This window comes from Scyliorhinus torazame, chromosome 11 (genome assembly GCF_047496885.1).
Source record: "Scyliorhinus torazame isolate Kashiwa2021f chromosome 11, sScyTor2.1, whole genome shotgun sequence".
NCBI classification, from domain to species: Eukaryota; Metazoa; Chordata; class Chondrichthyes; order Carcharhiniformes; family Scyliorhinidae; genus Scyliorhinus; species Scyliorhinus torazame.
Genome location: NC_092717.1, coordinates 62,564,563 through 62,591,516, shown reverse-complemented (window position 1 = coordinate 62,591,516; position 26,954 = coordinate 62,564,563). Strand labels below are relative to the sequence as shown.

General features: G+C 54.2%; 1 protein-coding gene across 4 annotated transcripts in view; it reads right to left on the bottom strand.

Moving 5' to 3' along the window:
- The window catches only part of itprid1 (ITPR interacting domain containing 1), a 302,950-nt gene that overhangs the window by 59,932 nt on the left and 216,064 nt on the right, over positions 1–26,954 (bottom strand). For all 4 annotated transcript variants that reach the window (XM_072467364.1, XM_072467365.1, XM_072467366.1 and 1 more), the window contains 2 exons: positions 16,414–16,484; positions 10,417–11,439 (listed from right to left, as the gene is read on the bottom strand). In XM_072467364.1, the coding sequence (XP_072323465.1) occupies positions 10,417–11,439; positions 16,414–16,484 (1,094 nt within the window). The remainder of the gene's footprint in view (positions 1–10,416; positions 11,440–16,413; positions 16,485–26,954) is intronic.

The following is a 26,954-nucleotide window of genomic DNA, read 5'->3' as shown; positions in this document are numbered from 1 at the left end:
CTCACCCCATCCCTGGCAGACGCCCCCCAGCCAGCGTCACAACTGTCAGAAAATTATGGCGATGTTGGACACTTTCTGTACCCCCTCTCTCTCCTTCAGCAGCCACAACGCCGGTTTCATGATTTTTAAACGCATAGGCGAAACATGATGTTGGGAACTCTACCCATCGGAGGCGGAGCATCGCGCTGGCTTCGGACAATACCGGGTCAGGCCCACTAATAATATGCAAATGGTGTTCTCTGTACATCTGTTCAGGAATACATTGACGCCGCTGTCGAGGTGATGGAGAATAGCGATTTGGCGTCAAATTGGTGCCCGCCACGATTTTGGCGTTGGAACCGATTCTCCGCCAATCGCGTTTCACGATTTCGGCATCGGCAAACAGAGAATCTTGCTCGTTGACTTTCCAGTTAAAATGAAGGGTCATCATAAGATCTTGTTAAGCTTTCAGCTGCTACTAGCACTGACATTGGTATTCAGTCTAACAGCTCAAAACCAAATTGTCCTCCAGAGCCTGAAGGTGAATTGTCAGCTCCCAGCATGGGAAATATTTTGTGCAAATGTCTGATCTTGCAGACCATGATGTTTCATCAATGCATTTTTACCCGGAGAAAAAAGCAAATTAGGGGTTGCATGCAAGCGGCATTCTGATATACACTCCCAGCAGGTGAAGCTTACATTTGGAATGCACTGTGCTCAGAAAAATGATCCTCTGAAGTAAAGAAGAGCATCTGTTAAACTCTGGACCTTATAATCCTTTGCCTACAAAGTCATCTCCAACTCGACTAAGAAAATAACACACCAATCACCAATATTCTTAAACACATCAGAATTCAAAGAAAAAACAGTCCCTTCAATTAAACTGAGACATTCACAACAGAGGTTACCGTAAAAACATTTGAAGTGAAAAATGTGCAATTCAAGAAGTCCGCCTGGGCTAATCTAGAGTTGAATGAAATTGTGAAATTTGTGTGTATGATTTAAGGAAATCACGCCATCTCTGATTAACAGGATAAGTAGTCATTTTTTAAAAAAACATTTTATTAAAGCATTTATGATTTTCTAACAACAAATACAAATGTAAACCTAATTCAGTATATAACACCCCCCAACCAACAACTATACCCAGCCAACATGGCTTATACACACAATGCCCCAGTCCCTCCATCTCCTCTCGCTGATCCCGCCTAAACTAAACAAACTCCCCCTACACCCCCCTAACGTCCCCTAACCCCTCCCCCCCTCCTATTGTATCTGCTAACAGTTTAGTTTTCCCCGAAGAAGTCGATAAACGGCTGCCACCTCCGGACGAACCCGAACATTGATCCTCTTACGGCAAACTTAATTTTCTCAAGCCTGAGAAACCCAGCTATGTCGTTAACCCATACCCCCGATTTTGGGGGCTCTGAGTCCCTCCACGCTAATAGGGGGCAAAATTCTCCCCCAACGGCGCGATGTCCGCCGACTGGCGCCAAACACGGCGCCAATCAGACGGGCATCGTGCCGGCCCAAAGGTGTTTGGCGCCAGTCGGTGGACATCGCGCCGTTGGGGGAGAATTCCGCCCCAGATTCAGTACACTTCTGCTCAATCTGGCAGAATAATAATAATCTTTATTAGTGTCACAAGTGGGCTTACATTAATACTGCAATGAAATTATTGTGAAAATCTCCGAGCCGCCACACTTGGGCGCCTGTTCCGGTACTACGGCGCCTGTTCGGGTAATTTGGCAAAACTGCTGTTCAACTTAAAATCATTTTGTCTTGTCAGACTCAAATCCTATGGCAAACTGCAAAACTACAGACAGACCTGGCTCCTTCTATAATTACATCATCGACTAAGATGTGATACAACCTGCTTAGCTAGGACTCAATACAACCACATATAAACTCTACTCTCCAGGGAGTCTCCAATAATCATAACGATATCGCACTAGTCCTTTATCTGTAATTAAAGGCGCAGTTGGAGTGAATCACGACCTCATCTTTTATGACTTTTTAATTACAGATTTAGCAGATACACAGTTTGCATAGCTTAATCTAGGTTCTTTAATCATATTACTGCAAAAAATATGAAATATAACATACAACAACTTTGACATTAATCTCAAGGCATATGCAAAGAACTAGAAAAGCTGATCAGGAAGATGGGATCTCACCAGCTGCACCGAGTACAGGACAGCCATCACTCCCAGAGGTCCACCAGTCCCCAACAATGGAATTGGAACAACAACAGTTACCACGACAACATGAGCCATAGGAATGACACTTGATAAACAGCCATTGAAAATGCACGTGGATACCATTTCAGAGACCTAGATGATTTAGCAACTATGACTGTAATGCGTGTTAATGCATGAGACTAGTTGTGGTATAGTGGGTGACTTGGGTAACTCAGTTACACATGATAGTGCAAATTTGGCCTGTGTTTGTACAGAAAATAAGGGATATTTGGGTTATGAAATGCAATCATTGCCACACATCCTATATGGCTTGCTGTAGTCATGTTACCTCTGCCTTGAGGGACTCCCTACAGGCAGCGTATTGCATTCAGTTCAATAAGGACAGTAAACATGTAGGCCGGATTCTCCGGAATCCTGGCCAAGTGTTAACGCCGGTGTCAAACCGGTGTGAGCGACGCCGGCGTCCATGGGCCTCCAGGCCCAGGCATTCATCACTTCCTAGGGGGCTAGAACGGTGCCAGAGTGCTGTGCGCTGCTCCGGCGTGTGTCCGTGCATGCGTGCCACGGCCGGCACATGCCATGGGGGTCTCCGTGCCGGCCCCCGGGCAATATGGCGGAGCCTTACAGGGGCCCGCCACGGGGGAACATAGGCCCCTCCCCCGGAATGAGCCTGCCCACCGATCGGTTGCCCCCGATCGCGGGCCTGGCCACCGTGGAGGCACCCCCGTAGTCGGCTCCCTCTGCCCCCCCACCATTGAACCCGCCAGCAGGGGGACAGGAGAATTCCGCCCATAATTTTGTAACTTTGTGGATGACACCAAACTGGGAGTGTAAGGAAGCAATAATAATCTTGCTGACTGAGCTTATAATTTGCAAATGAATTTCAACACTGATTATTGCGGAGTATTTCCATTTTGGTAAGCCAAATAAGGTGGTCACATAGTACTTGGAAAATAAAATCTAATGAGGTGGAGGAACAAAAGAGTACAAAACACATCACAAAAGTTGCAATGAAGGTTAATAAGACCATAACAAAAACAAACACCAAGAGCTTATTTCTAAATGGGTAATATTAAAAGGTAGAGAATTCATACATCAAGTTTAAACCACACACTGAGAACTTTGCATGCTCTCATCGTATCAAGGATATAGAGGCATTGAATAAGGTGCAATTAAGATGTACAAGGATTGTCAGAAGTGTGAAGTTATACTAATCACAGAAGGATGAACAAGTTCCACGGTGCTTGAGAAGAGTGACGACTGAATAAAAGTCCTTGAATGATTTCCTCAGAGTAGTTGCAAGTAAAGTTGTCGTTGTCCCAGATGACTACCATAGGCTGCTTTTCCCCTTTGCCTGGGAGAGCTGACTGATGGTCATTTAACCAGATAATCACCCTGCCTCAGGCGGGGCCTTTATGAATAACCTCAGCCTGTAGGGGAATTGAACTCGCACTATTGGCCTCGCTCTGCATCACAAACCAGCTGAGCTAAACTGAGCTGAGAAAAAAACCCAGCACTAGAAGGTAACTTTATAATGTAATTAATTAAGAATCGGGAATTAAGAAGAAACTTCTTTGCCTGGAGAGTAATGAAAATGTGGAAGAGTGTAGCAACAAATAGCAGCAAAAGATTGAGCGTGCATGAATATTTCAGGAATAATACTGACAGTTAAAAAAGAGAATTTATAAAGTAACAGTAAATGGTCATTCAAACATAAGAATACAACATCTGAAGGAAGAGGTACCAGCAGCACCAAAAGAGTGAAAAGCTCAAAATATGGGGCGGGATTCTCCGACCCCACGCCGGGCCGGAGAATCGCCGGGGGGGGCAGTGTGAATCCCGCCCCGCCGCCCTGATGCCGGCTGCCGGATTCTCCGGTGCCGGTTTTTCAGTAGGGGTGTGAATTGCGGCGCCCCGGTAGGGGGCCGCTGGCAGCGGCACCCCCGACGATTCTCAGGGCCCGCGATGGATCGAGTGGCCGCCCGTTTTTGTTGGGTCCCGCTGGCGTAAAATACACAAAGGGCGGGATTCTCCCCTAACCGGCGGATGCGCGCGCCGGAGAATCGCCGGGGGGGGGAGCCACTGCCACCGGCCCACGACCGGCGTGACTCCCCCCCGGCGATTATCCGGCCCGCGCCCCGCCGGTTAGGGGAGAATCCGGCAGCCAGCATCGGGGCGGCAGGGTGGGATTCACGCCACCCCCCGGCGATTCTCCAGCCTGGCGGGGGGTCGGAGAATCCGTACCGACGGGACCTGCGGGCGGCTTGAGGAGTCCTCGGGGGTGGGCCCACGGTGGCCTGGCGTGCGATCGGGGCTCACTGATTCACGGGGGGCCTGTGCTCTGGAGGATCCGCACCTTCCGGGCGGCCCGACGCCAGAGTGGTTCACGCCACTCCTCGGTGCCGGTACGGCCCGCCCCGCTGGGAAGGGGAGAATCCCACCCATGGATTCTAAAGTATATACTCGGACAGAATACTGAGGCTTACGCATACCTGCAAGATAAAAAAAACAACCTGCGGGATTGTCCATTGGCGGGATCCTCTGCTTCGCCGGCAGAGTACCCATGCCAACAGGTACCCAATGGTATGGACGGCTGTGGTGGTATGTATTAGGGGTAATACGGTACACCATGAATGTCGAGGAGCTATTGGAGGACTGATAGACAGGGTATAAGAACCCGGTTTACGCCCCGCAGCTGCATTCTGTGACTGAGCTGCTGGGGAACAAGTCTGAACAAGTCTGCTCAATAAAGCCTCGATTGAAGTTCTCTCCGTCCCGCCTCGTGTGTGATCATGGTGCTATTTATTGAGCAGACTTAAAAAGGAATATGGGGCTCCGGAGAGCCCCGGAGTGCCTGCGAATCAGCCCCCAAGCGGCTAACGCAACATCGGCGTTTCAACACTGGCTGGCGTGCTTTGAGGGGTACCTCCGAACGGCCCCCGGCAGACCAACGGAAGACCAGAAGATGCAGGTCCTGCATTCCAGTGAGTCCCGAAATCTACGCACTCATCGAGGACGCGGAAGAATTCCCAGCGGCGATCAACTTGCTGAAACAGACCGACATTAGGCCCGTCAACCAGGTCTACGCACGGTACCAGCTCGCGACGAGACGACAAATCCCCGTGGAATCGCTGGACGAATTCTTCAATGCGCTGACAATCCTGGGAAGAAACTGCGACTGCCCAGCGGTAACGGCGAATGAACATACGGACCTCCTGATCAGAGACGCTTATGTAGCAGATTTGGCATCGTCCCAAATTCGCCAGAGACTTTTAGAGAAAGACTCTCTCGGACTCACAGAGGCACGGGCCCTTGCAGCCTCGACGTGGCCTTCCAAAACGCCCGCGCCTATGCCCCCGGCCGCACTACAGCCCCTTGGGCTACGTGGACACCCGCCGCGACCGACCCCCCGGCACCCCCCACCCCTCCGCAAGCGTGCGCGGCCAGAATCCCAGACCACCCGGGGGGGCCCCGCTGCTACTTTTGCGGGCAGCCAAAACACCCCCGCCTGCGCTGCCCGGCCCGCTCGGCCACCTGTAAAAGCTGCGGCAAAAAGGAGCACTACGCAGCGGTGTGCCAGTCCCGTGGGGTCGCCGCTAACTCCGGGGAACAAACGGGACCACGGGCTCAACCCCCCCCAGCAACCCACGGGTGGCCAACGGGCGCCGCCATTTTGGACCCCGGACACCACGGCGGGGGGGGGGAACGGGCAGCGCCATCTTCCCACCCACGGGCTGCGTGCGACCCATGGGAGCAGCCATTTTATCCACCCCCAGCGCGTGCGACCCATGGGAGCGGCCATTTTGTCCACCCCCGGCAGCGTGCGATCCATGGACGCCGCCATCTTGGCTGACAGGCAAGGACCCCAGCGTGGACGGCTCCACACTTCCTGAAGACAACGATCTGATGCACCAACCACGTTTGGCATCGGTGACCCTCGACCAGTCGCGGCCCCGGACGCTCCAGACGACAACGACAAAGGTGCTGGTGAACGGGCACGAGACGCCGTGTTTGATCGATTCGGGGAGCACGAAGAGTTTTATTCATCCGGACACGGTAAGACGCTGTTCGCTGGTAATTCGGCCAAGCACCCAAAACGTTTTCCTGGCGGCAGGGTCCCACTCCGTTGAAATCAAAGGGTTCTGCATAGCAAACCTAACGGTGCAGGGGAGAGAGTTCAAAAATTACCGGCTGCATGTCCTCCCCCATCTCTGCGCTCCCACTCTCCTGGGGTTGGACTTCCAAAGCAACCTCCAGAGCTTAACATTTAAATTTGGCGGCCCGATACCCCCACTGACTATCTGCGGCCTCGCGACACTCAAGGTCGAACCGCCCTCCTTGTTTGCGAACCTCACCCCGGATTGCAAACCCGTCGCCACTAGGAGCAGACGGTACAGCGCCCAGGACCGGACATTTCTCAGGACCGAAGTCCAGCAGCTGCTGAAGGAAGGCATAATCCAGGCCAGCAATAGTCCCTGGAGAGCTCAGGTGGTAGTAGTGAAGACAGGGGAGAAGCAGAGGATGGTCGTAGACTACAGTCAGACCATCAACAGGCACACGCAGCTAGATGCGTACCCTCTTCCCTGCATATCCGACATGGTCAATCGGATTGCACAGTACAAGGTCTTCTCCACCGTGGACCTTAAGTCCGCCTACCACCAGCTCCCCATTCGCCCCGGTGACCGCAAGTATACTGCCTTCGAAGCAGACGGGCGGCTATACCACTTCTTAAGGGTTCCATTCGGCGTCACGAATGGAGTCTCGGTCTTCCAATGGGAGATGGACCGAATGGTTGACCCGCACGGTTTACGGGCCACGTTCCCGTACCTCGACAACGTCACCATCTGCGGCCACGACCAGCAGGACCACGACGCCAACCTCCGAAAATTCCTCCAGACTGCTAACGCCCTCATCCTCACCTGCAACGAGGAAAAATGCGTGTTTAGCACCGACCGTCTAGCCATCTTGGGCTACGTAGTGCGTAATGGAGTAATAGGCCCCGACCCTGAACGCATGCGCCCCCTCATGGAGTTTCCTCTTCCCCACTGTGCCAAAGCTCTGAAACGCTGCCTGGGCTTCTTTTCTTATTACGCCCAGTGGGTCCCCCAGTACGCAGACAAGGCCCGCCCACTAATCCAGTCCACTACTTTTCCCCTGTCGACAGAGGCCCGCCAGGCCTTCAGCCGCATCAAAGCGGATATCGCAAAGACCACGATGCGTGCCATCGACGAGTCCCTCCCCTTCCAAGTCGAGAGCGACGCATCCGACGTAGCTCTGGCGGCCACTCTCAACCAAGCGGGCAGACCCGTGGCCTTTTTCTCCCGGACCCTCCACGCTTCAGAAATTCGCCACTCCTCAGTAGAAAAGGAGGCCCAAGCCATAGTGGAAGCTGTGCGACATTGGAGGCATTACCTGGCCGGTAGGAGATTCACTCTCCTCACTGACCAACGGTCGGTAGCCTTCATGTTCGATAATGCACAGCGGGGCAAGATAAAGAATGACAAGATCCTGCGTTGGAGGATCAAACTCTCCACCTACAACTATGAGATCTTGTACCGTCCCGGAAAGCTGAACGAGCCGTCCGATGCCCTATCTCGCGGCACATGTGCCAACGCACAAGTGGACCGCCTCCAAGCCCTCCACGAGGACCTCTGCCACCCGGGGGTCACTTGCTTCTACCACTTTATAAAGGGCCGCAACCTCCCGTACTCCGTCGAGGAGGTCTGAACAGTCACCAGGAACTGCCAAATCTGCACAGAATGCCAACCGCATTTTTTCAGGCCAGATAGAGCGCACCTGATAAAGGCTTCCCGTCCCTTTGAACGCCTCAGTCTGGATTTCAAAGGCCCCCTCCCCTCCAGCGATCGCAACACGTACATTCTTAACGTCGTTGACGAATACTCCCGTTTCCCCTTCGCCATCCCCTGCCCGGACATGACCGCGGCCACGGTCATTAAAGCCCTCTGCACCATCTTCTCCCTGTTCGGTTTCCCCGCCTACATCCATAGCGATAGGAGGTCCTCCTTCATGAGTGACGAGCTGCATCAATTCCTGCTCAGCAAGGGCATAACCTCGAGCAGGACGACCAGCTACAACCCCCGGGGGAACGGGCAGGTAGAGAGGGAGAACGGAACGGTCTGGAAGACCGTCCTACTGGCCCTACGGTCTAGGAATCTCCCAACTTCCCGCTGGCAGGAAGTCCTCCTGGATGCCCTTCATTCTATCCGGTCCCTGCTGTGCACCACCACGAACCAAACGCCGCACGAGCGCCTCCTTGTCTTCCCTAGGAAGTCCGCTTCTGGAACGTCACTTCCGACCTGGCTGGCAGCCCCGGGACCCATCCTGCTCCGGAAACATGTGCAGGCGCACAAATCAGACCCACTGGTGGAAAAGGTACATCTCCTCCACGCCAACCAGCAGTACACCTACGTGGCGTTCCCAGACGGTCGACAGGACACGGTCTCTCTGCGGGACCTGGCGCCCGCCGGAGCTCCCCACACCCCCCTAACACCAATCATCACCCCCTCACTCCCGCCGGTGCACCCCACAACACCCCCTTCCCGGGGGGATCGGTTCTCCTCCCAGGCCCGCCCAGGAATAAGGAAACAGAGACGGACAGCGCGATGCTCCCAGAGTCGACCGGACCCGAGCCAGCACCACCACCACCACCACCCGGGCTGCGACGATCGGAGAGGGCGACCAGAGCACCATCTCGACTCATCGAGTCAACTTAAGATGTATATCATTCAGTGGCCCAGTAAAGCGGCATTGTTGTAAATAGTTAACGCTGCTAATCGGGTAAAATGTGAATAATTCAGTGGTCCAGTAAAAGCGGCATGGTTGTATATAGTTCAATGGTTGAGGCACCGACCCTGTAAACCCCTCCCACCATACCACCCACCACCCCGCCGGGTTCCTTTTTAACAAGGGGAGAATGTGGTGGTATGTATTAGGAGTAATACGGTACACCATGAATGCCGAGGAGCTATTGGAGGACAGATGCTGGGTCCCGATTGGATCTGCCGCCTACTGGGCTCCACCCAGATAGACAGGGTATAAGAAGCCGGTTTACTCCCCGCAGCTGCATTCTGTGGCTGAGCTGCTGGGGAACAAGTCTGAACAAGTCTGCTCAATAAAGCCTCGACTGAAGTTCTCTACGTCTCGCCTCGTGTGTGATCGATGGTGCTACAGCGGCCACAATGGAAAACCCTATTGGCCGGCTGCAGGAACAGATAATCCCGCTGCCAGCGGGGGCGCGCCACGCCGGAAAACGGGGTTGGCGGTGTGGTGTTCTTTGTGTTGCTAATTCTCAGTTGGCATGTATTCACAAAGACCACAAGTAGCTTTTATATTGAATAAAGCTATAGATTTATTAACACTACTTCATTGGATTCGACACTTACTCCTATATAACAAACAGTTGATAATAAACATACAACCTACATTCATCTACTACTAATCTCTACACTAATACATTAACTATGATCTGCTGTCACTCATACTATCTTTCCTTCAGTCTGTCCTCCAGCTTTCTCCTCAACCTCTTAACCCCAAGGCTTAGCATCGATGCCTTGTATAGTCCTACATCTAGCTCCCTCTAGTGGTTGATTAGGACATGATATTAACCCTTATAGTTCTGTAAATTTATGATAATATCACAGACGAGACGGTGAATCCCGCTCAACTTCTTTCACTAAATCCTGTACGTCATGAACCAGGCATGGGCACTCTAGATTCAATAAAAAATGCTCAGAGGATACATTTTGGGATTAGTCCTGCTATGGTCTGGGACTTGCGATGAAAACCTAGCCAATATGTTTCATGGATTATCATAGAATTTACAGTGCAGAAGTAGGCCATTCAGCCCATCGAGTCTGCACCGGCTCTTGGAAAGAGCACCCTACCCAAGCCCACACCTCCACCCTATCCCCATAACCCGTAACCCCACCCAACACTAAGGGCAATTTTGGACACTAACGGCAATTTAGCATGGCCAATCCACCTAACCTGCACATCTTTGGACTGTGGGAGGAAACCGGAGCACCCAGAGGAAACCCACGCACACACGGGGAGGATGTGCAGACTCCGCACAGACAGTGACCCAAGACGGAATCGAACCTGGGACCCTGGAGCTGTGAAGCAATTGTGCTATCCACAATGCTACCCCTTGTTGTTTGTGTTGTTTGCACAATATAAAACTTACTACTTTCTTTTCCTTCAGTCGTTCTGTACTTACCGGGGATGCAGAGATGATCCTTGCTGTTTGCTGTAATTGCTGTAAGGTCTTGATCAGTTGTCTCTCTGAATGTGATACAGCAGTCTTTCCATCCTTTCCATTGAACCACATTGAGGAACAGTGATGGTGGTGACAGGAACAGTGGTGGCAGTGATGATAGTGGGCTGGAGGGATAGCAGTTGGCTCCTGAGCATTGTTTTCAATATTATGCAGTCCAGTATCCAAAGATGCTGATTTTTTCAACAGACCTCCAGTCTGAAATGCAAGTAAATTGCAGTTCTTTACCTGACTGTGTCTTTCAGTCGCACTATCCCCAGTGATCTCATCTGTCTGCACCAAAGCATCTCTCAATTTGACTCTGCTTTCTCTGAGCACATTCTCATGCTTGGGACTGTCTTTATTTGGCTGAAGTAAAAGCGGTAATGGTTCAGAAGAATGAAGCATGATGTTTCTTTGTTGCAGTTTGTCTTGAGGAATTTGGAAGGTCACTAATTTGCTTGTACCAGTAGAATTTTGTGGAACAAGATTAAAGTTCTCCTGACTTGTGCTCACAGTTGGTGCCTTACTCCTTACAGAATTATCATTCTGACAGGCTCCAGCACCGTTTTGAACATAGATCGCATTGCTGAGCCAGGTACTGGTATTAAGAGCTGAACGGTGCTTTGTAGTCTCTCGAGGTGTTGTGTGTAAACAATGTCTACTGCCACCTAATCTATTTATCTGCTCAGCGTTTTTTTCAGCACATGGAGTGGCAATCATCTGGTGGTTAGAGGAAGCAGGAGGACGACTGTTGAAGTTTTCTACATTAAATATCTTCTCTTTTTGTAAAACACATAACACTTTGTGTGCTTCTGGGCACTGTGTCTGATCACTGTCAACAGACCCAGCAGTACAGGTTTGATCAGTAAAGCTGTCCGTTGCTTGTTCAAGATCCGAGCTCCCTGAAGGCCATTGCCCGTTTTCTTGTAGGGTGGCTTGGCTGCTGATGCTGTCATCACTAACATTTTGTAGGGCACGTTGAATCTGCAAATGTTCAACAAAATTAGACACTTTAAAGGTGAGAAACCATGGGCTGGATTTTCAAAGCAAGGTCGGGGCCTGGACACTCAGATAAATATCAGAGGTTCCTTATCTGTGCCTGAACTATATCACTCTCACAAAGCGATACTTACACCTTGCAATGTAAATGGGCAGATTGGACGAGAGGCGAACTTGGCACTCCATTGGAGGCACTGAGTGCCACTAGGAGGTGGGTGGGCACTGCCTGTCTGGCACCAGTGACAAAGACAGGTGACAGCCATGTTGGGAGTGCCTGTGTCTTGTCAAGGAGAGCAGACAATTCAGGAAGGAACAGGAAGATAAAGATAGTGCCATAATGGCTACACTGAGGTACAACAGCACCCCACCTGGCCCCAGCTGGCTTCACAAATTTCACAAAAAGAAAATGGAAACAAGCTTTCTGTTGCCCTGCGGCAGCCCCTATGTGCACTAAGATCATAGAATCATAGAATCCGTACTGTGCAGAAGGAGGTCATTCAGCCCATCGTGTCCGCACAGGCCCTTTGAATGAGAGTGTCAGGCTCCACCCTATCCCGTAACCCAGTAACCCCACCTAACCTTTTGGAGACTAAGGGGGAATTTAGCATGGCCAATCCACCTAACCTGCACATCTTTGGGAGGAAACCGGAGCACCCGGAGAAAACCCACGTAGACACGGGGAGAACGTGCAGACTCCGCACAGACAGTCACTCAAGGTCAGAAATGAATCCGGGTCCCAGGCACTGTGAGGCAACAATGCTAATCATTGTGAAACTGTACGGCCCAAGATGAACCAGACTATTCAACTTCATCCAAAAAAGAAGATTGAAATCCCATTAAGTTTAGACAGCTCTTCGCCAGCTCCGTAAACAGCTTAAGGGTTTGTTAATTGGTGGTGATTTGTGTTCCTGTTCCCTCCCTCTCGCATTTCCTTTGAAAATTGAAAATTATATTGGAGACAACGGGATTCCTTTCGGAGCTCAACTTTCAAATTGTACCTGCAACCCCATCAATTGAAAATCCAGCCCCAAATATTTGTTTTTGATTTTAAGTTGTTTTAAAAGCATAAGTATCGACTATGAGCCCTTAACAGCTCACATCATAGCCTTCTCCATTCCTCTAACAGTTGAAGGGGAAACATCTTTCAAGCACATTTTACTAGATTAGGCTGTCCAAAGATGCTTCATAGTCATGAATGTAGGAACGTAACAGTGAGATATTTGCACACAACAAGGTCCCACAAATATAAAGCAGATAAATCGCTATATAACCTAGTTTTCTGGTGTTGGTTGAGGGAGACCTATTAGCCAGAACACACAGTGCCATGGGATCTTTTACAATTATCGCAACAGGCAGGGAGGGCTGATCTGAAGATGGGAGCTCCAACAATGCAGCAATAAAGTACCAATAAAGGGCCAAATATCACATTAGGCACTGGAATTGAGCTTGAATCCTTTAAAGTTGCAACACCAGGTTAACGTCCAATCGCTTTGTTTCAAATCACTCGCTTTCAGACCTTTTGGTGAATCACCTGAGGAATGAGCTGCACTCCGGAAGCTAGTGATTCGAAACAAACCTGTTGGACTTTAACCTGGTGTTGTAAGACTTCTTGCTGTGCTCACCCCAGTCCAACACACCCCAGTCCAACGCCAGCAACTCCACATCATGGCTTTTAAGTTAGAAAAGAGAATACTAGTGAGACTGGTTGATACAAAGTTAAGTAGCAGAAAGGAGAGCTTAATATGAATGTACAGCAACTTGGACCACAATTTCTAGGTTATAATAACCACAGAACACAAAATAGGGACAAATGGATTGTATTTAGATTGGCAAACCTGAATGATGTTGTCATGTTTCCAAGTTTGCTGAACGATAGAAAACTGAGTGGAATTGTGAGTTGTGAAGAGGATGTCAGGAAACTTCAAGGTGATTTAAACAAGTTGAGTGAGAGGATAAACACGTGGCAGATGTAGTACAACTTGGCTAAATGTGAAGTTATATACCTCGGGTCGAAAAACAGAATGGAAGAGTGTTATTTAAATGGTGATATATTGGGGAGTGTGGATGTGCAAAGGGATTTGGGTGTCCTTGTACACCACTCAATGAAAGTGGAGAGGTAGGTGCAATAAGCAGTTTGGAAGACAAATGTTATGTGGGGCTTCATTGCAAGAGGAATTGAGTTCAGAAATAGAGATATCTTTCTGCAGTTATACAGAGTCTTGGTGAGACCACACCTGGAGTATTGCGTGAAATTTTGGTCTCCCTTCTTCAGAAAGGATATTTTTGTCATAGAGTAAGTTTAGCAGAAGTTCACTACGCTGATAATGGGGTTGGCGGAATTGTCCTATGAGGAGAAATCAGTTCAACTGAGCCTGTATTCACTAGAGATGAGAAAGATGAGAGTAGATCTGATTGGAAAGTATAACATTTTAACAAGGCTGGCCAACTAGATACAGGCAGGAGGTTTCCCCTGGTTGTGGAGTCTAGAAATTGGGGACACAGTCTCAGGATACAGGGTAGACGATTTAGGACTGAGATGAGAAAAAATATCTTCACGTTGAGGGCAGTGAACAAAGAGTACAAAGAATATAAAGAACAGTAAGTATAGCACAGAACAGGCCCTACAGCCCTCCAATCCTGCACTGATCATGATGCCTGTCTAAGCTAGAGCCTTCTGCACTTCCGAGGTCCGTATCCCTCTATTCGCATCCTATTCATGTATTTTACCTGTGGAATTCTCTACCACAGAAGGTTGTGGAGGTCAAGTCACCGAATGTATTCAAGAAAGAGTTTGATTTTTTTGAGATTTTAAAGGCATCAAGGATGTGAGAAGATGTGGCATTGAGATTGAGGATCAACCATGTTCATATTAAATGGTGGAGCAGGCCTGAAGGACCAAATGGTCTACCCCGTTCCTAGTTTCTAGTGTAGTGCCACAAAGATGATTGCTAGTTTCTGAATTATTTGTTAATTTTAAGTTTTTATTCATTGTAGTAAGTTTTACTATCAGTAGTGAATGTATTAGGAGGCCTTGTGGCACAGTGGTAGCATCCCTATCACTAGACCAGAAGCTCATTTTTCGAGTTCAACACTAGGAATTGTTGGTCACAGAAGGATCATTCAACATAGTTCGATCGGCTGATAATCAGCATAGACATCCTCCCGCCACTTCCTCCTCACTATTCCCCAAAGGGTGTGGGTGTGAAGATCAAGTAGGGAAGGTTCCTGGGAATAGCAGATTATTAATGATAAATTAATTAAAAATGAATTAATGAATGCAGAACATAGATGGCAGAGTGGCAGGACAGGTGATGTGTCACAACTGCAGAATGTGATCCTGGGCAAATAGTAAAAAAAGTAAAGTTGTCATAGTCCCAGATGACCAGAGGCTGCTTTCCCCTTTGAGGGGGAGAGCTGACTGGTGGTGATTTAACCTGAGGATCACCACACCTCAGGCAAAGGGCAAGGTTGAGCAAGGTGTGCCTTCATGAATAACCTCAGCCGGTGTGGAAATTGACCTGGCGCTGTTGGCCTTCCTCTGCATCACAAACCAGCTGTCCAGCCAATTGAGTTGAACTGGCCAGGTTTTGATTCTTAACAGCCCTCTGAAATGACCAGCAAGCATACATTTCAAGGGCATATAGGGATGGACAATAAATGCCGGCCTTCCCAGCAGCACGCATATCCTATGAAAGAATAAAGGAAAAATAGAACTTGAGATCATCAAAAGCACTACTGACCATGCCTTACCTCACAACAAGTCATGTTTCATCTCTGTGCTTGCTGGCCTACTTTGGCTTCTAGTCAAGCAAAGTCTTGATTTTAAATTTCCCATTCTTGTATTGAAATCGCTTTAGGTCCTCACCCCTCCCTATCTTGGTCATTTCCTCCAGCCACACAACCCTCTGAGATTAGACTCCTCCAATCCTGGTCTCTTGTGCCTGCCTGACTTTAATCACTTCACCATTGGTGGCCACTCTTTCACTAGCCCAGGCAATAAGTTGTAGATTACCTTCCCTACACCTCTCCATCTCTCAGCATAAACAGAAGGTGGGGTGGTACTCCAGCTAAGGCAACACAAAAACATATAACCAATTACTGAGTTAAGGGAAATAAGCAGGAAATCTGAATCATATAGAACCATAGAATTTACAGTGCAGAAGGAGGCCATTCGGATCGAGTCTGCACCAGCTCTTGGAAAGAGCACCCTACCCAAGCCCACACCTCCACCCTATCCCCATAACCCGTAACCCCACCCAACACTAAGGGCAATTTTGGACACTAACGGCAATTTAGCATGGCCAATCCACCTAACCTGCACATCTTTGGACTGTGGGAGGAAACCGGAGCACCCGGAGGAAACCCACGCACACGCGGGGAGAACGTGCAGACTCCGCACAGACAGTGACCCAAATGTAACAAATGGGAGAATTTGATTTGAACTATGGTACTGTCTGAAGAGTTGGTCTCTTGGTTTGACTGCATGAGCTGATCTGACCCTATAAAAGGGGCTGGTTTAGCACAGAGCTAAAGAGTTGGCTTTTAAAGCAGACCAAGGCAGACCTGCAGCACGGCACCAGCCTCCCCGAACAGGTGCCGGAATGTGGCGACTAGGGGCTTTTCACAGTAACTTCATTTGAAGACTACTTGTGACAATAAGCGATTTTCATTTTCATAATAGCTGCTTTGAACGTTTATCTGGGGCTCCAGGTGTGTTGTTGATGAGATACATCATTAGATATTGCAATATAGATCTCAACACTTAAACGGCAGTTTAGTAGTTCATTAGAGTGGGAGTGTTTTAACCAAGAATATTTGCTTATTTCTTTCTGGCATCATGTGAGATACTTAGGACCAAGGAGAAAAACTAAGGTTGAGAACAAGTACTGGCTGCGTAAAACACCGAAAGATAATTTATTGCTGCTTTTGGGCAAGGTTTTGCACCGAATAGTTTCCCACCTGCAGTGGGATGAATGGCTCCTCCAGAAATCCACTACTGTCTGATTGGCAGCTGTTTTCTCTTTTCATATCTGTGAGAAGAAGACAGGTGTTTAGCATGGCATGACAACCACCCACTTCAGGAAGAACTTGCATTTTATGTCATCTTTCATCTTCTCAGGATATCCCAAAATGTTTCGAATTTTTAAAATTTTTATTCATTTGTTGAATGTAGGCAAACATGGCAGTCAGATTCTATAGTGAGGCGATACAGTCATGGGATAAATGCCAGGTAATCTGCTTTTGGTTGTTGTTGGTTGAGGGATAAACATTGTCCAGCAAATTGCTCTTTAATAACTCTTTAATAATGCCTTGAAACCTGTTACATTCATTTGAGAAAGCAGACATAAAGTTAATTTAGCATTTTGGGCGAAATTCTCCGTTATCGGCGGAAAGTCCGCCAATCGGCGCAAAAAACGGCGCAAATCCGACTTGCGTCACGTCGGAAAAATGGGTCGAAAGTCTCCGGCCCGAAATGGGCTAGCAGCGACGTAACGGGCTCCGCGCTTGCGCAGTGGTTCACGACGTGCAGCGTCATACGGCTCATAAGGCCGCGCTGCTCCCCCCCACCCGACCGGAACACCCGACTGCAACACCCGACTGGATGGCTGGCCGCCGCTCAGCCCCGAGGTTCGAGTCACGGGATGTGGAGGCGCTCCTGGACGCGGTGGAGCGAGGGGGGAGGCCCTGTATCCCGGGCACGGCCGCAGTTGCCCCACGCCACAGCCGGCGTCTGTGGAGGGAAGTGGCAGAGGCCGTCACCGCTGCGGCCCTGACACCACGGACAGGCACCCAGTGCCACAAGAAGGTGAACAACCTCGTCAGAGCAGGCAGGGTGAGCCTCCCCCATATCCCCCCTCCCCCAAATCCCCCATATCCCCCCTCCCCCATATCCCTCATATCCCCTCTTCCCCATATCCCCCTCCCCATATCCCCCCTCCCCCATATCCCCCATATCCCCCCTCCCCCATATCCCCCCTCCCCCATGTCCCCCCTCCCCCATATCCCCCATATCCCCCCTCCCCCATATCCCCCATATCCCCCTCCCCCATATCCCCCATATCCCCCTCCCCATATCCCCCCTCCCCCATATCCCCCCTCCCCATATCCCCCCTCCCCATATCCCCCCTCCCCATATCCCCCCACCTCCATATCCCCCCTCCCCCATATCCCCCATATCCCCCCTCCCCCATATCCCCCCTCCCCCATATCCCCCCTCCCCCATATCCCCCATATCCCCCCTCCCCCATATCCCCCCTCCCCATATCCCCCCTCCCCCATATCCCCCATATCCCCCCTCCCCCATATCCCCTCCCCCATATCCCCCCTCCCCCATGTCCCCCATATCCCCCCTCCCCCATATCCCCCCTCCCCATATCCCCCCTCCCCATATCCCCCCTCCCCCATATCCCCCCTCCCCCATATCCCCCCTCCCCCATATCCCACATATCCCCCCTCCCCCATATCCCCCCTCCCCCATATCCCCACTCCCCCATATCCCCCTCCCCCATATCCCCCTCCCCATATCCCCCCTCCCCCATATCCCCCCTTCCCCATATCCCCCCTCCCCCATATCCCCCATATCCCCCATATCCCCCATATCCCCCCTCCCCCATATCCCCCATATCCCCCCTCCCCAATATCCCCCCTCCCCCATATCCCCCCTCCCCCATATCCCCCCTCCCCCATATCCCCCATATCCCCCCTCCCCCATATCCCCAAGTGAATCCAGCCCTAACCTTAACCTCTGCAATGCACGCGCAACCGATGGCGTGCATTCATATACCTGCCTAACAGTGTTGCCTTTTACCCCTGCCACCCCCCCCCCACAGGATAAGCGCACACACAACAATAGGGAGCATGTGAGGACTGGAGGAGGCCCCGCTGATGAGAGGCCACTGACCGAACACGAGGAAAGGGCCCTGGAACTGGCTGGCGGACCTGACGACCGGGAGGTTGCTGGTGCAGAGGTCGGGGGCGTAGTAGCAAGTGAGCCACCGACAGCCCGTCCCCATATCCCCCCTCCCCTATATCCCCCTCCCCCATATCACCTGATCACTGCCTGATGTCTAACCGTGCATGCTTCATTGTGTATCGCAGGACCAAACGTCCAGGCACCCATCCCCGCAGATGCAGACCGCCTGCAGGATGCCCCTCGGAGGCCATGGGAGACGGAGAGACCCGGACCCTCCAGCATGCGACGCCCGCAGGATGCCCCTCTGAGGCCACGGGAGACGGAGAGACCCGCACCCTCCAGCATGCGACGCCCGCAGGATGCCCCTCGCACACCACGGGAGACGGAGAGACCCGGACCCTCCAGCATGCGACGCCCGCAGGATGCCCCTCGGAGGCCACGGTAGACGGAGAGACCCGCACCCTCCAGCATGCGACGCCCGCAGGATGCCCCTCGCACACCACGGGAGACGGAGAGACCCGGACCCTCCAGCATGCGACGCCCGCAGGATGCCCCTCGGAGGCCACGGGAGACGGAGAGACCCGCACCCTCCAGCATGCGACGCCCGCAGGATGCCCCTCGCACACCACGGGAGACGGAGAGACCCGCACCCTCCAGCATGCGACACCCGCAGGATGCCCCTCGGAGGCCATGGGAGACGGAGAGACCTGGAGCAACAGGGAGACGACACCCCCGTCACGTGCGGGAGCGACCACCCAGCGACGAGGGGGGCAGCCACAGGCCCCCGTCGCATCCGAGCCAGGACACCACTACCCAGGACACCACTACCCAGGACACCACTACCCAGGACACCACTACCCGGGACAGCACTGCCCAGGAAGACGAAATACCGGACAGTGACTCAGAGTGGATGGGTGGAGACGAACCCCCACCCCAACGTGCCATAGACTCAGAGTGGGACGAAGAGCACGACACAGCGCCACTGCTGTTACCAACACCCTCCACCATCGCAGAAACACTCACCTCGGTTGGGCACTTTAGTGATGAGGCGTCTGGTACACTCACTGGTGCGCACAGCACAGCCGTCCCGGTACTTCAGGTGGAGATAGGAGCAGCAGAGGGGCGGGGCGGTCGGAGGGCAGCCCAGCCCAAGCGAACATCTGCCGCCCAGATGGATCCCGGGTTCCTGGAGTTACCACACCCACACATAGATCCGATGCAACCACCGACCCGGAGACGAGCGAAGAGGGTGACGGGCGGCTTGAGGCGGCTGCAGTCGCAGGTGGAGGAGTCCACCCGCGTCCAGGAGCTTGGAGTGGTGCCGGTCATGCGTGCCGCCCAAGCTGACACCGCACGGGTGGCGTCCGCGGTGGAGGCAATGGGTGCGACGGTGTCAGACATGGGGAACGGTTTGCGAGGCCTGGGGCTTTCCGTGCAGGCGGCGTCTGTGGCCCAGGAAATGGCTGCCCTCTCACAGGAGGCTATGAGCCAGTGCCAGCGCCAGATGGCAGAGGCGCTCAACGCCATAGCCCAGCCTCTGCAGGCCATGGCCCAGTCTCAGCAAGCCATGGCCCAATCTCTGCAGGCCATCGCTGAGGGCATCGGCGCCAGTGGCCATGTACGAGCCAGCGTCGCACTGTCACAGACAGGGTTTGCCAACCCCCTGGGCTCCATGGCTGCAAACCTGCAGACCCCTGTCGATACCAGCACGGGCCTCCAGGACTGGCAGCGCCAGATGTCGGGGGGGCGTCGGATGGCCAGTCCGTTCGCATCCCCCACCCATGTAGAGGCCTGGGGGCCATCGGGCACCCCGAGGGAGGAGGAGGTGGTGTGGTCCATCCCGGCTCCCCCTGTAGGGGAGGTCCCGGTACACCGCGACACCTCGGACCAGGTGCATCGGGTGGGCAACGGGCAGGACAGGCTGGCAGCTCGCCATCCCAGTCGCCCAGGCCGCAGCCTGGCCCATCTAGGCCAGGACGCCCCAGGAAACGGCCGCCAAAGGGATCCAGTGTCAGAGGGCAGGAATCACAGGAGTCCACCTCCAGTTCTGCTGTACCGTCTGGGGAACCACGCAGATGTAGTCAAAGGGCCCGTAAGGCCAAACAATTAGACACTGAGTAAGTTGGCAGGGGTGCAGGGCACAGATGAGTTTTAGGGGCTAGGGCACTTGCATGAACTCCTTTGGTTATTAAAGTCAATGTTACACCTACAGAAGCTGCCTTTGTGCTCTGTCCAAAGCGTGCGGGGGTGTCAATGTACGTTGAGCGCAAGTGTGTGTGTGAGGGGTGGTCTTACCTCAGCCCCATGTGAATCTGCCCCCTTCCCCCTGGGCCGCCATCAACAACCCCCGGGCAGAGGACGGGACCGTGCGCTGCAGTGTCACAGCCGCATGCAGGGATGGTCCGGGTGGATGGTGGTACTGTGGCCATGGGTCAGACATAGTCCAACGATGTAGAGCCAGGAGCTCACCACAGGGCGGGTTGTCATTATCCTCCATGGCCTGCAATAGACACGCGTCCACCCGCAACTGTGTGAGCCCAGCCCGTTGTGCCGCAGGTGGATCGGCAATGGGGGGGGGGTGGTGTGCATGCGGGTGGGGTGGGTGGGGTTGGGGAGGGGGGTGAGGGTGCTGGGTGGGTGGATGGGTGGGTGTGGGTGGTCGGCTGTTGCCATGGTGTGCGGTCTGTGGCCATACTACCCGATTCCCACGCCCATCTAGTCAGTGAAGCGGGCGTCTATCAGTCTGTCCCGTGCCCGCTGGGCCAGCCGGTAACGGTGGACAGCCACCCGCCTGTGTCTACCCCGTCTACCCTGACCATTACCCCCATCCCCCTCATCTGGGGAGAACTGCGCCTCTTCCTGCTGCTCCTCCACTCCGCCCTCCTCTGCCTGGGCACATCGCCCCTCTGCTGGGCTATGTTGTGCAGGACGCAGCACACCACAATGATGCGGCCGACCCTATCTGAACGATACTGGAGGGCGCCCCCAGAGAGGTCCAGGCACCTGAAACGCATCTTCAGCACGCCAAAGCACCTCTCTATCACTCCCCTAGTCGCTACATGGGCATCATTGTAGCGGTTCTCCGCCTCATTGCGTGGCCTCCGTATAGGCGTCATCAGCCACGATCGCAATGGGTAGCCCCTGTCGCCCAGCAACCAGCCCCTCAGCCGGGGGTGGCGTCCCTCGTACATGCCGGGATGGATGACCGCGACAACACGTATGAGTCGTGTACACTGCCTGGGTAACGGACGCAGACGTGCAGAATCATCATGCGGTGGTCGCAGACCACCTGTACGTTCATCGAATAGGTCCCCTTCCTATTGGTGAACACGGCCCTGTTATCTGCAGGTGGCCGCACGGCGACGTGCATCCCATCGATCGCGCCCTGGACCATGGGGAATCCGGCCAAGGCAGAGAAGCCCACGGCCCGGGCATCTTGGCTGGCCCGGTCCACGGGGAAGCGGATGTAGCGGTGCGCCATGGCATATAGGGCATCTGTCACTGCCCAGATGCACCGATGTCTGCGATATGCCGGACAGGTCCCCACTCGTTGCCTGGAATGACCCCGTTGCATAAAAGTTCAGGGCCACCGTAACCTTGACGGACACGGGGAGAGGGTGTCCCCCGCCAGTGCCACGCGGTGACAGGTGTGCCAGCAGGTGGCAGATGTGTGCCACGGTTTCCCGCCTCACCGGAGTCTCCTCCTGCATTCCTGGTCCGTGAGGTCCTGGTATGACTGCCGGGGCCGGTACACACGGGGAGCCCTCGGGTGCCTCCGATGCCGTGGGGCCGCGACGTCCTCCTCCCCCTCCTCGTCCTGTCGGTCAGGTGTCCCTCCAGCCTGGGCGGCTGCCGCCTGTCCCTCTGCGGCAGCCTGCGCCGCCTCTCTGGCACGCTCCTCCTCCTCCTCCTCCTCATCCAGGGCAACATAGACAAGAGCGGCTGCCACCAGGGCGGCCAACATCGCTGGATGATCGGAAAACATGACGGCCTGGTGGGGGGGGAGGGGAACGACGACATGTCATCATTGCCCATATCCCCTCCTCCCCTCAGCCAGGTGGCATGGACCGCATGGGTCCAACAGTTGGAGGCTGGCACCTGGCCAGGTGGACCAACTCACTTGCCCTCGCATCCCCCTCCCCGGCACGGACCCCCCATCCCCCTCCCCGGCATGGACCCCCCATCCCCCTTCCCTGTACGGACCCCCCCCCCAACCTCCACCCCGGCACGGACCCCCCCCAACCCCCTCCCCGGCACGGACCCCCCCCCAACCTCCATCCCCGGCACGGACCCCCCCCCCCAACCTCCACCCCGGCACGGACCCCCCATCCCCCTCTCCGGCACGGACCCCCCCCCCAACCTCCACCCCGGCATGGACCCCCCCCAACCTCCACCCCGGCACGGACCCCCCCCCATCCCCCTCCCCGGCACGGACCCCCTCCCGGCACTCCCCCGGAGCCCATCCTATTCTAACCACCCCCCCCGCGCCGCACACACACACACACAACCCGAGACACACCTCTCCTCACGCATTCAGACTGCGGCCACGCCATCGCCTGCCCAGAGCCAACCCCCCAGGCCGTCACTCACCTCCACGCTGGTCGGCGTGAACCTGGAGCACAGGGTCACACCGATGAAAAGGAGGTTTGATTTACGTCGACGTGAACGGTCATCACGTCGACGGGACTTCGGCCCATCCGGAAGGGAGAATATCGGCAGGCCGAAAATCGGCTGCCTTGCGCAGACCCGTGACATTCTCCGACGGCAGCGGCGACATTAACGCCCCGCCGACTTTTCTCCCTTCGGAGACTTCGGCAACCGGCGGGGGCGGGATTCACGGCGGCCAACGAATGACGCCCTGGTCTTAAAGATGGAGGGCGCAATTCTCCCATCAGGAGACTAAGTCCCGACGCGGGAGTGAAAACCGGTGTGTTTCACTCCGGCGTCGGAGGCCGCTCCCAGCCCCCTATTCTCCTGCCCCCGGGGGGCTAGGAGGGGCGCCCCGTCATTTACTCACGCCGGGCCTGGGCGTCGCATAAAAGTGGCGCCGTGTAAATGACGCGACCGGTGCCACGTAAATGACGTCACCCACGCATGCCGGTTGCCGTTCTCCCCACGGCCGCCCCGCATGAAGATGTCGGATGGATCTTGCGGGGCAGCGGAGGAAAGGAGGTCGTCCTTCAGAGAAGCCGGCCTGCTGATCGGTGGGCACCGATCGTGGGTCAAACCCCTTTTGAGCCCCCCCCCACCCCCGGTGCAGGAACCCCCCTCCCCCCACAGGCCCCCTCAGCATTCCCGCGCTGTTCCCGCCGACAGCGACCAAGGGCGAGATTCTCCGACCCCCCGCCAGGTCGGAGAATCGCCGGGGGCTGGCGGGAATCCCGCCCCCGCCGGTTGCCGAAGTCTCCGGCACTGGAGATTCAACGGGGGCGGGTATCGCGCCGCGCCGGTTGGCGGGCCCCCCCACTCGATTCTCCGGCTCGGATGGGCCGAAGACCCACCGCTAAAATGCCTGTCCCGCCGGCGTAAATTAAACCACCTACCTTACCAGCGGGACAAGGCGGCGCGGGCGGGCTCCGGGGTCCTGGGGGGGCGCGGGGCCATCTGGCCCCGGGGGGTGCCCCCACGGTGGCCTGGCCCGCGATCGGGGCCCACCAATCCGCGGGCGGGCCTGTGCCGTGGGGGCACTCTTTCCCTTCCGCCTCCGCCACGTTCTCCACCATGGCGGAGGCGGAAGAGACTCCCTCCACTGCGCATGTGCGGGAAACTGTCAGCGGCCGCTGACGCTCCTGCGCATGCGCCGCCCGGAGATGTAATTTCCGCGCCAGTTGGCGGGGCACCAAAGGCCTTTTCCGCCAGCTGGCGGGGCGGAAATTCGTCTGGCGCCGACCTAGCCCCTCAATGTTGGGGCTCAGCCCCCAAAGATGTGGAGCATTCCGCACCTTTGGGGCGGCGCGATGCCCATCTGATTTGCGCCGTTTTGGGCGCCAGTCGGCGGACATCACGCCGTTTCTGGAGAATATCCCGCGCTGGCGGGAACCTGTCATGTTGGGCAGGCCGCTCGGCCCATCCGGACCGGAGAATCGCCTCTCGCCCGTTACCAACGGCAAGCGGCGATTCTCCCAGCGGCCAGCCGTGATTCTCGCTGCGCCGGTTCTGGGGGGAGCGGGGGAGAATCACGCGCGGGCGTCGGGGCAGCGTGGCAGGACTACGCAGTGCCCGGGCAATTCTCCCACCAGGCGTGGGGCGGGGGGGGAGAATTCTGCCCGGAGACTCCTACAATACAAAACAAGGGCGAAATTCTCCGGAAACAGCCCGGGCAATTCTCCCACCAGGCGTGGGGGGGGGGAGAATTCTGCCCGGAGACTCCTACAATACAAAACAGGGGCGAAATTCTCCGGAAACAGCGCGATGTCTGCCGACTGGCGCCCAAAACCGCGCAAATCAGTCGGGCATCGCGCCGCCCCAAAGGTGCGGAATGCTCCGCATCTTTGGGGGCCGAGCCCCAACCTTAAGGGGCTAGGCCGGTGCCGGACGAATTTCCGCCCCGCCAGCTGGCGGAAAAGGCCTTTGGTGCCCCGCCAGCTGGTGCGGAAATGACATCTCCGGGCGGCGCATGCGCGGGAGCGTCAGCGGCCGCTGACGGTATTCCCGCGCATGCGCAGTGGAGGGAGTCTCTTCCGCCTCCGCCATGGTGGAGACCGTGGCGAAGGCGGAGGGGAAAAAGTGCCCCCATGGCACAGGCCCGCCCGCGGATCGGTGGGCCCCGATCGCGGGCCAGGCCACCGTGGGGGCACCCCCCCGAGGCCAGATCGCCCCGCGCCCCCCCCCCCCAGTACCCCGGAGCCCGCCCGCGCCGCCTTGTCCCGCCGGTAAGGTTTGTGGTTTAATCTACGCCGGCGGGACAGGCATTCTAGCAGCGGGACTTTGGCCCATCCGGGCCGGAGAATCGCGGGGGGTGGCCCGCCAACCGGCGCGGCGCGATTCCCGCCCCCCGCCGAATATCCGGTGGTGGAGAATTCGGCAACCGGCGGGGGCGGGATTCACGCCAGCCCCCGGCGATTCTCCGAACCGGCGGGTGGTCGGAGAATCTCGCCCCAGTGCTCCCTCAGTACTGCATGACAATGCCAGAATAAATTATGTACTCCACTCCTGTAATTTAGAGGCAAATGTGCTGCCATTGAACCAAGGATGACACTAGGTAATGTGAGTCAACAATTTGAGCTTTTTAAAGTTAAATATTTGCACTTCTTCTGTAATTAAACAATTATGATTCATAAAATACCCCAGACAGTTAAGTAGTGTGTCCCTCCTCAAAATTTGAAGGGAGCACCCTAATGGCATGATCCGTCCTCCTGGTTTATGATATCAGAAATAAACAAACATTCATCCCTTCGAGCCTGCTCCGCCATTCATTATGATCATGGTTGATTATCCAACTCAATAACTTGTTGCCGCTTTCCCCCCCATATCCTTCGATCTCTTTAGAATAGAATAGATTTCCTACAGTGCAGAAGGAGGCCATTCAGCCCACCGAGTCTGGACTGACCCTTCGAGTCAGCACTCTACCCATTTACACGCCACCGTCCACCCCGCCCGATCCTGCAACCCAGAACCTAATCTGCACATCCCTGGTTTCATGGTCATTGTGGGTGTTTAATTCCAGATTTTTATTGAGTTCAAATTTCACCATCTGCAATGGTGGGACTTGAACCTGGAACCCAGAGCATTACTCTGGGTCTCTGGATTACTATTCCAGTGACAATACCACTATGCCACCGCCTCCCAGATTCATGAGGTTACCACCACCTGCAAATGTCCCTTCAAACCACACACCATCCTGACCCGAACTATATTGCTGGATCAAAATCCTGGAACGCCCTTCAAACAGGTGAACCTACATCACATGAACAACAGGAGTTCAAGAAGCCAGCTCACCACCACATTCTCAAGGGCAATTAGCGAAGAGGAATAAATGCCTTGAACAGTAACGTCCATATCCCATGAAAGCATTTTTTAAAAAGCTACCGGAGTCACAAAGTGTTAGATTGCAAACAGCTATACCCTATTCACTATACAAGCAACTATTTTATACCAAAATATGATGGTAGCGATTTGAAAGAAGGCCTTGTGCGGATGGAAAGATAGAGCCCCATTGCAGTAGTCAGTCATGTTGGAAAGGCTCAGTTTGTTTTGGCTACATCAACTGCAACTCAGGGTTATCAAATGCACTAATCGTTTCCCTAATACTCCATTTCCCAGATTGGTTCTTCAACCAGGGCCGGACCTCTGTGTACAGGGTGTAGATGTTGAGTCACTGTGTCGGAGCTTAACAGGGGGCTTTTGGGCCAGAATACCTCTATACAAGAGTGGGTTGGGCCAGCAAAAGTAGGCAGTCCCCTTGGCCTCAGATCTTTTGTAGCAGAGAGGTAGCAGGATATTAAGGATTGCCAAGTCATGGGGGGATGGTTGAGGTGGGAAATAGTGGGAAAGGGGGATTGGGGAACTTTGGTTGGCGACGTTGGCTGGGTTGGGTGGGTGTTATTTGTTCTGTTGTTTTTTCCACTTGAAAATAGTTGTTAAAATT